General features: G+C 37.1%; 2 protein-coding genes across 3 annotated transcripts; one reads left to right on the top strand and one right to left on the bottom strand.

Moving 5' to 3' along the window:
- Window positions 1-9,092: 9,092 nt before the first annotated feature.
- Window positions 9,093-10,854, bottom strand: LOC132168176 (uncharacterized). Of its 2 annotated transcripts, XM_059579291.1 has the most exons (4): window positions 10,780-10,854; window positions 9,680-9,765; window positions 9,445-9,606; window positions 9,093-9,355 (listed from the first exon to the last, which is right to left on the bottom strand). In XM_059579291.1, exons 2-4 carry the CDS (start codon window positions 9,749-9,751, stop codon window positions 9,146-9,148), a joined length of 444 nt encoding a protein of 147 aa, XP_059435274.1. In that variant the 5' UTR covers window positions 9,752-9,765; window positions 10,780-10,854; the 3' UTR covers window positions 9,093-9,145. The 2 variants fall into 2 exon arrangements, with proteins under 2 accessions (XP_059435274.1, XP_059435272.1); XM_059579289.1 differs by lacking the exon at window positions 10,780-10,854 and having other exon boundaries at window positions 9,680-9,862.
- A 571-nt stretch (window positions 10,855-11,425) lies between these two features.
- LOC132168140 (OPA3-like protein) lies at window positions 11,426-11,812 on the top strand (the record flags this gene model as incomplete). The annotated part of the gene is given in 1 exon segment (XM_059579233.1): window positions 11,426-11,812. A coding segment is annotated over 1 exon segment (129 nt), but the record flags the coding sequence as incomplete, so codon positions are not given.
- Between the last annotated feature and the right edge of the window lie 667 nt (window positions 11,813-12,479).

Here is a 12,479-nt window from a genome sequence, read left to right as displayed (position 1 = left end):
ATTGGGGGTGGTTTGGGCACCCCTTTTTGTGTGTGTGTGTGTGTGTTTTTTTTTTGTTTTTTTTTAAAAAATTATTTTTAATTGGTTTTTTATTATTTTTAAATAAAAGGGCATTTTAGGAAGAATCGTAGGAAAATAGTCACGTGCCCAACACATGCTCGGTTTTCCATCCAAATTGATAGGGTTTACTAACAAAGTGGTCATTTTGGCACATGTTGGTACTTTGATGTACTACTTAGTCTATTTTAGTACATTTTGAATATTGTGAGGTTATATTGCAAAGATGTTAGTTTGAGAGGCTTATTTATATTTTTCCCTAAAAAAACATATAAAGTTCACTACATAAAATGACATGTTTCCCCCTATGCTAACTCATTAAGTCGTAGATTTATATTTTATCATTTACGCATTTAAAACATCTTCATTTTATAGTTGGTTGTACTTTAGAAGATGGTGCACGGAGGCCCAAACATGAGGATGTCATAGGATAACCTTGCTATGTTGATTTTTGAGATTGCCCCTATGTTGAAGGCCAATGGTGCAGAGTTGGGTAGGACACCCTTAGGGTTCGTATATAGGTGGTACCATTAGTTTTATTGTCCTGGAGGATTTCTTTTGGTGGACTCCATACCTTTTGTATTTGATAATTATTGATGATGAGTGAATTCGCACGGAATCCGAAGAGTCATTGATATGTAAAAAAATAAAATAAAATAAGAGCTGTTGGGGTATGCTGACGGAGAATAGCTCTAATTGCTAAGTCAATAGGTGACTTGAGAGGAGAGCAAGTGAACAAGAATAGTGTTGTCAGACTACTCATACTTGATATGTACTTATTTTGAAAAGAGATATATTATTTTCCTTACATTACGGGTTCATGTAATTCTTCAACTTATTTTCTTAATAAATAAACTAGGGAGGTTACAGTGACACTTCTAGTTAATTACTCATTACTTAATTTCGAGGACATTAGACCTTATAAGAGAAAACTAGCATCGAAAAAGGCCGATTTCTAACAAGAGAGAAATTTAGTAGTACGCCTCAGATTAATTATAAAATGCATACTTTACAATATGACAATTGAATAGTAATCATTGTGGAATTACAATGTGGAGTTCATCTTGTTAAAGCATTCTATATATTGAAAAGTTGAAGTTAATAGGTATAGAGATCCAACAAGTATATATATTCTTAATTAAGCACACGTAATAATATTGGGTATCTTAATACACTTATTTTAATTTCATATTGAAAAAAATACTCTAATATCTAAAAACAATAATAAAAAAAATACACATACATACATATAAGAGTCGATTAATATCTATGTTGATGAGAATAGTTTAAAGAAAGGCATGCAACTTTTCAGTAAATGGTAAAAGAAGTAATAATGAGATAAAAGTAAGGGAAATTATATATAAAATCCTTAGGTAAACGCGCCTTTATTAAAAACTTCCTGGGTTTTTTTTCTTCGAAAATTTAGTCCTTGGGTCACTCGAAACTACTAGAAACTCCATACCGTTAATTTTTGGTAATTGCCGTTATTTGAATGAAACGAACCGTTTCACTTAAGTCCACCTAAGTGGAATTTTTGTATCCTACGTGTTCACATTGGACACGTAGGATATAAAACTCACCGTTTTGGACCATCCAAAACGGTGAGTTTTATATAACTTGAGGGCTTCTTTTTTGAAACCCATTCCATACGGACCATACGAACCACCCGATACAACCAGCGGCAAGCCACCGAAGCAGCAGACGCCACCGACCCAGACCCCGCCGGCGACAGAACCACCGGAGACGGAACCCACCGGCGACAGAGGCCACCGGCGATAGTACCCACCGTTTTGGACCACCAATTCCGGCGTCACTCTTCCGGCTAGGTTTCCGTCGATTCACAATATTTTGAATCGGAAAAATCTGGTTTCGACGAAGGTATTTTCCGAAATTTCTCTGTGGGTTTTGTTGATTGACTGAAATGGAAGCCTTTAATAGTTGTGTTTTGAATTTTCATTTTGTGTAGGAAGCTTTTGGTCGAAACCCCATCCCCAACCATTTTTTGTCCAACATCTGTCGAATATTGCACTTTTGAGCCAATATTATTGTTGATTGGCAGTGGGTGTGGTCCACCTTGGTTGTGGTCCTGGAATGAGACAGTTTTTTTCGTGTGCACTGGCAAGTTGGTCAAGGGGGATTTTGTCGTGTTAGGCAGAAGGGATTCTATCAATTTTTTTATGTGGGGCTTAATTTCCTTCCATTTAATGTACAACTCAACTTGCTCAATATACTGTTAAAAAACAGAAAAAAAAACTTTAGCTCACTCAATTTTTCTCTCAACATTTGGTGAAGTTCAGTAATTTTGAATGGTTACTCTAATTGCAATGGAAAAAGTGAAAGAACTTTAGGGATTAGATTATGGTTAACGTTGTATCATTTACAATTAACCGCTAATCGGCATATCGGTTATGGTTACGGTTATTTAAAAATGAATAACCGCTTAAATTGGTTGCAGTTTCGATTATGAGGGAAATAACTACAACCGTACATTCCTATTGTACATTATTTACGTCTTTTCTTTTCTACTAACTTATATATCAAAATTGTTTTTCATGAGCTTACACCGACAAACTTTTTTGCTTACATCTCCATACCTTGCATGTTATCGCATCTCTATCGGTTTGGAGCCAAAGAAAAAAAGAATATAATAATTATTAAAGAAGAAATAAACAGATTTCCTTAAAGAATCTCATACTGCATTCACAAATTTGTGCTGCTTATCATTGATTTGATTGTCTTGTAAAATCTGGATTTGTTTGGTTTGACTTCAGATCAAAATGATAATGATTTTTTTTTTTTTGGTTAGTTGCTATTCTCTCCTTTTGTTTGTTAATTATCTTCCGACAAGATTGTTCCTTGGGCCTCTAAAAAAAAAAAAAAAAATTCACAAAGCAATAAGAGATAATAAGTTAAAAGAGTACCCACTCGATTCCTTTTATGAATAATGGCTCAGTGTGCTGGGGCCAAGTCAATAAAAAACTTCTATATCCATGCCTTGTTTGTCCTTTATTTCTTTTCCTTTTTTTTTTTTCATTTCATTTTATTATTATTATTATTGTTTTGGTTTCTAATTTCTATTCATTCCTATCCACGCTTCTATTATTATTAATAAAAGTTCATAAACATGTGTCAAAATTGATATATTAGCAACATAACTCACATTTTCACATTTTCAGATTGGGCTTAATTTCCTTCCATTTCTTTTTTTAAAAAAAAAACTTTATCTTTAACATTTTCAGATTGGACAGTTTCTAATCTCACATTCTCTTAATATTTAGCAAGCATGATGGACATGTATATTAATATAATGTAATGGTGACTTTGGCAAAATATTGATCCTATGGAAAGTTATTAAGTAGCAAATGTAACTTAAACCTGCTTCTTTTACCTATATTAACGGTAAGGAGTTTCTAGTAGTTCCGAGTGACCCAAGGACTAAATTTTAGAAAAAACAATACCCATGGAGTTTCTAGTAGTTCCCTTATTACTATTATGTTTTGTCCTTTTTTCCCAAATGAATGGTTGTCAACTATGTCAACCTAACATCCAAAATCAGCTTAAGTTGGGCATCTTGAGTCCAAAACATGCACGTAATCTATTTCATGCAATAGATAGATATTATTGTTTTTGTGTTTTCTTGTATGGACAAACATTTTTTCTTACATTCTTTTATATTTTTCTTACACTTTTTTATATGTTTACAGATATGGCTGTCAATATAATCATGCACCACGGTGGGACAATGACCCATACCCCATTTAAATACATTGGTGGCGACGTCCATGAAGTGAAAGGCTATGATGTTGACTATTTTAGTATGTGGGAAGTGAAAGAGTTGGTTCGTGACTTAGGATACATGAGCGACTTTAGATGTTGGTATAATGTCGGTGATAGTCCACATAATCAAGTGATATCTTTAAATAGTGATGCAGACGTTGTAGATTTTGTAAATATTATGGCTGAGTACAGATCACAAGATGTTCATTTATATGTTGAGCATATGGTGGACAGTGCTATAATGGTAGAGGAGCATTTATTTCTTGAAGCTGTTGAAAGACAACATGGAGAAGGTGGTGGCGGGGTGGGTGAGATACCTAGTACTCCTCGGCATGATGGAGATGGAGAAGGTGGTGGTGGGGTGGGTGAGATACCTACGGCTCCCCGTCATGATGGAGATGCAGAAGGTGGTGGCGGGGTGGGTGAGATACCTAGGCCTCCCCTTCATGATGGAGATGGAGAAGGTGACGGGGTGGATGAAATACCTAGGGCTGAAGGTAGTATACTTATTTCTTATTTGTTAACTTAATTGTTTTTCAAATAATATATCATGACATCACTTAGCCTTCCCTTCCCGAATGACTAACAACAAATTTGATTGTTTCTTTTAGGGATGGAGGACATACCTAATGCTGCACGCCAAGATAGAGATGTACAAGGACAAGGTGGAGAAGGTGGAAATTCTCAATCAAGACATTTCAAAAGCCCACGAGTTAAAACTAAGGCTGCCCGTTCTATTACGCCATCCAAGAAACCAAGCGGGGAACCGACCACCAGCCGAGGAGGTACATACAAATTGAAATTGAGTTGGATTCTTATTTTATTTTATTTTATTTATTTTTTTAGAAATAATATTCACCAGCAACTAACTTTATGTTGTCACGATTATTTATGGTTTTTTATTAGTTGATTCTTTTGTTTTTGGTTTTTTATTTTAATTTTTGTATATATTTTTTCAGTACGCAGAAGAAGAAGGAGACGGGTTGCTCAACCGGTTTTGCAGGACGAGGAAGACAATCCGAATGTTGGTGCAGACACCGTGCCCGAAACTGGTACAAAAAAAAAAGGACGTGGTGGTAGGCCACGGAAGAAGAAAGTGGAAGAGGATATTGATGAAGTTATCAAGGAGCTGTTGACTGACTTCGAAGCAACTGATGGCGAGGATGAGGACCTTTTCTATGATGCTGATGATGTCAAAAAAGAGAAGGATGGGACGTCCAAATGGTGGGAAAAAGTTGACATTAACATAGGTGAGAAAGGAGCCGATTTGGGGGATGAGGAATCTGATGATGAAAGTGATGGTCTTGCAAGTTTGCAAGAAAGTGACGCTGGCGAGGTTGGAAAAAAAAGGAAGCGGTATAGACAGTTCAATCTGAAGCATGACTTGAAGATTCCAGTGACGTTTGAGCTTGGGGATCAATTTGCAGATTCAGGTTCATTCAAGATGGCACTGAAGACGCATGCTGTGCAGAAAGGGTTTGATTACAACTACAAGCACAATGACACGAGTAGGGTGAGTGCAGTCTGTAAATTAGGGCATTGCTCATGGAGGATTCATGCCTCTACTGATGCTACCAGGACTTGTTTTCAAATTAAGACGTACTACCCGGTTCATATTTGTGGTAATCAATACGAAAACTCCAGATGCGATGTTGAGTATCTTGTTCGTACTTATAAGAGGGACTTCAAGGATGACCCCACGTGGACACCATATGCATTGAAACAGAGGGTGAAGAGAGACCTTAACGTCGATGTTCCTATTGATCGTTGCTATAGAGCGAAGAAGGAGGCATTGCATCAACTTTTTGGTAGGCACTCTAAGCAATATCGCCTCACACGGCGATACGCAATGGCAATACTCAGCACCAACCCTGGTAGTAGTGCTTTTGTACACAGAGATGGAGCATTCTTTCAGAGGATGTATATTTGTCTTGATGCATGCAAGAAGGGGTTCATACATGGTTGTCGGCCCATAATTTGTTTAGATGCTTGTCATCTGAAGGGGGACTATGGGGGGCAATTGTTGTGTGCCATAGGCAAGGATGGCAACGACGATATGTTCCCCATTGCAATTGCTGTGGCCGAGGCAGAGACAAGAGATTCATGGCAGTGGTTTATTGCCATTTTATTGGAGGACTTATGCGGGCCAGAAGGCGGACTTGGTTGGACTATAATGTCTGACAGACAGAAGGTATTTGGTGTAAAATACTATTTATGTTCTTATTGTGTTATTTTATTCCTTTATGTTATTACATATAATTTAACATAAATTTATGTGTGTAGGGGCTTGGAATTGCAGTTGAGGCTGTGTTGCCACACGCTGAGCATCGCTTTTGTGTTCGGCACCTACATGCGAACCTCAAAGCGAAAGGCTACACAGGGAAAGCTATGAAGGATGAGTTGTGGGGGCTGCACGTGCCTCCAATGTTTATGCGTTTGACCATCACATGCGGAATATAATGTCAATGGAGAAAGGTGCACACGATTACCTTAGTGGTGTACCTAAGGCATCATGGTCCAGACATGCTTTCAACTGCCAAACCAAAAGTGATATGTTATTAAACAACTTGGCTGAGAGCTTTAACGTGTGGATTAAGGAAGCTAGGATTAAGCCTATACTGACTATGCTTGAAGAAATTCGTCTGCAAATAATGGCACGCTTCCAGCAGAAAAGGAATGGAATTCGGTCAACGCACTACACAATATGCCCAAAGATCCAGAAAAAATTGGAGAGGTCAAAAAGTGATACAAGGAATTGTATTAGTCAGTGGCAGAATGAGTTGGAGTTTGAGATTGAGGACATATACGAGCCATTGCGTTTAGTCCGGTTAGATCATCGCACATGCACATGTGGAAGATGGCAGGTGAGTGGGATCCCTTGCTCACATGCTTGTGCCGCAATTTACATGCATAAACAAAAACCAGAGGATTATTTGGATGATTATTACAAGATGGACAAGTATATGCAAGGATATACAACTCGAGTTTATGGCATGAAAGGTCCGCAGACATGGCCAGCTGATGATCCATGCGATGAAATCCAGCCAGCTATCATTAGAAGGGCTCCTGGTCGACCAAAGATTAGTAGGCGAAAAGCTGTAGATGAGCCGACTAACCCCTACAAGCTAACCCGTAGTGGATATATTGTTAAATGTGGAAATTGTGGGGGTTTAGGGCATAATTATAAAGGTTGTCATTTACCTTTGAACCCGGACCGGAAGAGGTGGAAACCGAAGAAATATAAGCCGAAAAAAGATGCTACTCAAGCACAGGTAAAACAAATACATTTTACAACATAAGGTTCATATTCCAAAATTTGTTAACTTAATTATTATTGTATAAGTAATATAATAATTATTGTTGATATTTGTCTGAATGTTTGGTTAAATTATTGTAGGGATCACAAGCTCAACCCCCACCAGAAGCAGAAGCCCACGGGTCATCACAACGAAGTGTGCGTACACGTAGGGCTACTCAGTCACAGGTAAAATTCAAGTTTTTTTTTTTTTTTATTAACAAAACTCTTATTTCCCGATGATTTCATAGCTACCAAGTAATATCTGAAAGTTTGCTGAAATTGGTATTGTAATTTAGTAAATTTGTCTGCGGTTTAGCATTACTGCTTGCTGACTTGTCATCTACATACTTTAAGGAGCTACTATAAATACTGTGGACCTTGTTGAATCTTCATATTTATGCTGCAATAGTTACATTGAAAGCAGTGAAATTTTAATTACTCTTGGAAGGGTATGTTGCGACATTTAACTTGAAAAGCTGGTTATTGAGATGTGATTTTGTCTTTGCTTATGTAATGGATGAACTCAGTAGCGCTATTTAGGATTGCATTGATGAATAAATAATGGGAGCTAACTCTAAGTTGGAAGTTTGGGAGGGTGCTTTAAGTTAAAGGTTAAGGAGGATTAAAATCTAGTATATGCAATGGAAGTTCAGTGTTGCACAGGTTATTTGGAAATGCTTCATAATCTTTATTTTGTATTAGAAAATTTTCTATTTAAGAAGTGTTTGTACAAGTAATATAATAATTATTTGGAAATGCTTCATAATCTTTCCCTTTCCTTTTTTTTTTTTTTTTTTTTTTAACGCATTTTTGGGATCCCAACATGAACCACAGGCAGAGGCAGAAGCCCACGGGTCATCACAGCAAAGTGTACGTACACGTAGGGCTACTTAGTCACAGGTAAAATCCATGTTTTTTTTGTGGTTAAGAAAACTCTTATTTCACGATGATTCCCCCCGCCCCCCCTTTTTTTTAACGCATTTTTTGGATCCCAACATGAATCACAGGCAGAGGCAGAAGTCCACGAGTCATCACAGCCAAGTGTACGTACACGTAAGGCTACTCAGTCACAGGTAAAATTCAAGTTTTTTTTTTTTTTCTTAAGAAAACTCTTATTTCCCGATGATTCCATAGCTGCCCACTAATATCTGAAAGTTTGCTGAAATTGGTGATGTAATTTAGTAAATTAGTCTGCAGTTTTTTTTGTACTTAAAAAACTCATATACTTGTGCTTAATTTGTAATATTCACACTGATTTCCGGTTTTTCTTTTCTTTTTTTTTTTTTTTGGTATCTGCAAATAATTATTATTTTTGTTAACGCATCCTTTGGATCCCAACATGAACCACAGGCGGAAGCAACAGCGGAATCATCACATCGTGGTAGTACACGTAGGGCTACACGTGTACTAAGAAGCCGTGGAAGTAGTGCCACGCAATGATCACATTTATCACTTATCAGATCTCTTCATTTTGCCTTTTTCCCGCATACCCATTTTATAATCAAGTGATATGTCGGGTTTTTTTGGTTTTATGTTTGTAATATAAAAACAATTGGGGGATTCATTTTGGGACTTTATGTGCTTGTTAGCTTCAATGTTGTTCATTAAGCATTAAACGTGTACTGTTAGTTATTGAATTACATTTTGAAATTTCGTCATGACAATTACCAATTCCAGATTGTATTAGTGGACGGATAAAATTAATTCTGCCTGCAAATTATATTGTAGGGTTCAATATTTCAGACTTAAGAGCAACATACAAATAATTATAAATTGCCGCATACAAATAAAACTAATGCATGGAAATAGTTGTTCCATAAAAGTAATCAGCCGACCTGATAATTACGAACAACCTGATAATTACGAACAAGCAGGATTTTTACATAATTGTTACATAGAAGCCATAACCATATATCCACGTGGACAACATAGGTAAGTAAACAATATCCTTGACAACAACAAAACAGATAGTCTATTTCACTGATAATAATCTAATTGCCTCATTCCCATGCCTCAATGCCCCATCAACCTTAGACAAATCAACAGTACACAAATCACCAACAAAAAAACCAACAAATATGTTTGGATCTTTAGTTTGCCCCTAAGTAATGACACTTCACATTTCAGGGAATGAACTTGTTTATACAGCGCAGGTAGGACCTCCCTTCCGCGAGCACAGGTTTCTTTGTCATACCATTGGAAAAAAGGACATTGGCCAGCTTTCTGTAATTACACAAAAAAAAATCTGATAATTACGAACAAGCACAAAGTAATAACTATTTCGTAAAACCAAATTATCCAAATTCAAATACCTTTTTACGGTCATACATAGCACACCCATAGAATCGCCTCCCAGGATTTTTTATAGTAGTGGATGTTATAATTGGGCTTCTAAGTCCGCACCTACACTGCACAGGTTCCATATCCTCTTTCACCGATGATGTTATAGATGCCGACGACATTGACTGCTCATTCTACAGTGAAACCCACAATTATTAGAAGTAATCACAATTCCCTAATGGGTTTCACTAATTAAAATTCACAAACCTTTTTCATCTTCCCATCGTAGAATTCGCTTTCATTGTCTCCTATCCCGAAATCTTTCTTCCTCCTGTTCATCTTATAATATGAACCTAACAATATATAACTGACATGTGAGAGAATAATCAAGCTCATAAAAGAAAAATAAAATCAAGCTTGCCAAAAGATTATTCTCACTTCAATTTGTAATCTAAACAATACTGGGAAAAATAATGTACCCTAAACCCTAACAAAAGATAATCACATTGTTTAAAATGTGATTCCCCTGCAGAAATAGTACTGCTCAATTTGTAATCTAAACAATACTAAGTTGTTAGTGTAGTAGCTAGAGATGGTATATGAGCATAGAGGGCTCCCTACAAACATGCAAATATGCAGTGTAATCAAGCATGCAATAAGAAGAAATTAGCCATAGCATCCAACCACGTATATAATACTGCTCAATTGTAGAATGATGAAACTTCCCTAAAAAAATTTACAAAGTCATTAAAACCCAACCAACCACAATCTATCATATCCCAACAATAATACCACTTTTTTCTCCATTGAAAAATACTTTTCTTCCAAATGTTAATACTAATATGATTAACATTTCTTTCAGTAATTGACCTTTCTTCTCATCAACTAAAAAAGGTGGCAACAATATTGGAGGACCTAAAAACAAAGACATGCATAGAAAAGTATGGCATGAACTATTAGGTAAAAAAAAAAAAAATACTGCTCAATTGTAGAATGATGAAACTGGCGTAAACTATGCACAAAGAATTCCTATTTTCATGTCCTCGGCAATCCACCATTTGAGTAGAGAAGCAACAAAATAAAATAAATAATTATACAGATGAAAAAATCCCCCTTGACCAACTTGCCAGTGCACACGAAAAAAACTGTCTCATTCCAGGACCACAACCAAGGTGGACCACACCCACTGCCAATCAACAATAATATTGGCTCAAAAGTGCAATATTCGACAGATGTTGGACAAAAAATGGTTGGGGATGGGGTTTCGACCAAAAGCTTCCAACACAACAAGAAAATTCAAAACACAACTATTAAAGGCTTCCATTTCAGTCAATCAACAAAACCCACAGAGAAATTTCGGAAAATACCTTCGTCGAAACCAGATTTTTCCGATTCAAAATATTGTGAATCGACGGAAACCTAGCCGGAAAAGTGACGCCGGAATTGGTGGTCCAAAATGGTGGGTACTGTCGCCGGTGGCCTCTGTCGCCGGTGGGTTCCGTCTCCGGTGGTTCTGTCGCCGGCGGGGTCTGGGTCGGTGGCGTCTGCTGCGTCGGTGGCTTGCCGCTGGTTGTATCGGGTGGTTTGTATGGTCCGTATGGTCCGTATGAAATGAGTTTCAAAAAAGAAGCCCTCAAGTTATATAAAACTCACCGTTTTGGATGGTCCAAAACGGTGAGTTTTATATCCTACGTGTCCAATGTGAACACGTAGGATACAAAAATTCCACTTAGGTGGACTTAAGTGAAACGGTTCGTTTCATTCAAATAACGGCAGTTACCAAAAATTAACGGTATGGAGTTTCTAGTAGTTTCGAGTGACCCAAGGACTAAATTTCCGAAAAAAAAAACCCAGGGAGTTTTTAATAAAGGCGCGTTTACCTAAGAATTTTATAATAATTTCCCTTAAATTAATTATAAACGGCGTGACATATCTAAAAACAAACAAATAAGAAAACTTTTATTGTGCCAAAAAAACGCTAGATTGCATTTTTATTATCGTGCCACTCGGCTACTCCAAATTGCAATTTCAGCCCCAGCGCCACAGCTGAAATCTTGTTGCGCACGCATTGTCACGGCTTTGTTGGTCCAGATTCGAAACCAATGCAAGAAGAAACCCAAACCCCAGAGAGGCAGAGGCAGAGGCAGAGACCTCCCTCAACGGTCGACATTTTCAGCTTCTCTTCCGTTGCTCTACAATTCCAATCATTATCACTCACAGTTCGTCCAATTCAAGCTCCACATAGCCTTTCACAAAAACGCGCACAGAGAAATGATCCTACCCGTCGTAAAGTTGGGAACCCTCGCTCTCAAAACCATCTGCAAACCCATTGCCAATCGGCTTAAGAAAGAGGCTGGCAGGCACCCCAAATTCAGGCAGTTCATTATCAACATTGCCCAGGTTCTCTTTCTTATCTTCCTCTTTTGTTTTTTTTCCTTTTCTTTTTCATTTTTTTTTTATTAATTTTCGTATGGGTTTAAACTTGAAATTGGCTTTCACATATGGATTCTTTTCATTTTCTGTTATCCCTTCTTGATTTCGGTTTTTAGTTCCGTGTGCTGATTTGGGTTCTTTTTATAATCAGAAATGGGTATCATATACAACTATTTGCGCAATTGGTTTTAGGTTTCTGATTACTAAACTTTATTATGTCAGTAGACTTCGTTTTTTCAGGTCTATGGATGATTGAACCTTGGAAGCTTTTAGCTTTGTTATATATTCTCAAAGTACATTACTGTCTGGAGTATTATTTTCTATCTTGGTATTTCCACTATATGGAGAACTTGTTCTTCTTATTTTCGTCTTGGAGATTTATTACTGCATTATGTTGGACATTTCGCCTACTTGGTGGCTTGGCCTTGAAATGTAGATATGATTTTTGATAACTTGATGGGATTGGTAGAATTTGTGCCTCATCCCTAGTCCTGTTATATCCATCTACCATATTCTTGCAATTCCTATACTTGTGAACTCCATACGTGTTTTTTTTTCCATGTCCTTTCCAAGCTGAAGCAACTGGAAAACAGTCTTTTGTAACTCAGGCAGCTTCTTAGTGAATGTTGGATTT

This window comes from Corylus avellana, chromosome ca1 (assembly GCF_901000735.1).
Source record: "Corylus avellana chromosome ca1, CavTom2PMs-1.0".
NCBI lineage: Eukaryota > Viridiplantae > Streptophyta > Magnoliopsida > Fagales > Betulaceae > Corylus > Corylus avellana.
This window is presented reverse-complemented; position numbering and strand designations above follow the sequence as displayed.

Excerpts from the sequence above, each read along its gene's own strand:
- LOC132168176 (XM_059579289.1), bottom strand. The coding sequence starts at position 9,808 with ATGAGCTTGATTATTCTCTCACATGTCAGTTATATATTGTTAGGTTCA. Across the intron at positions 9,607-9,679 it reads ACGATGGGAAGATGAAAAAG|AATGAGCAGTCAATGTCGTC; the intron begins GTTTGTGAATTT and ends GTTTCACTGTAG. Across the intron at positions 9,356-9,444 it reads CTATGTATGACCGTAAAAAG|AAAGCTGGCCAATGTCCTTT; the intron begins GTATTTGAATTT and ends GTGTAATTACAG.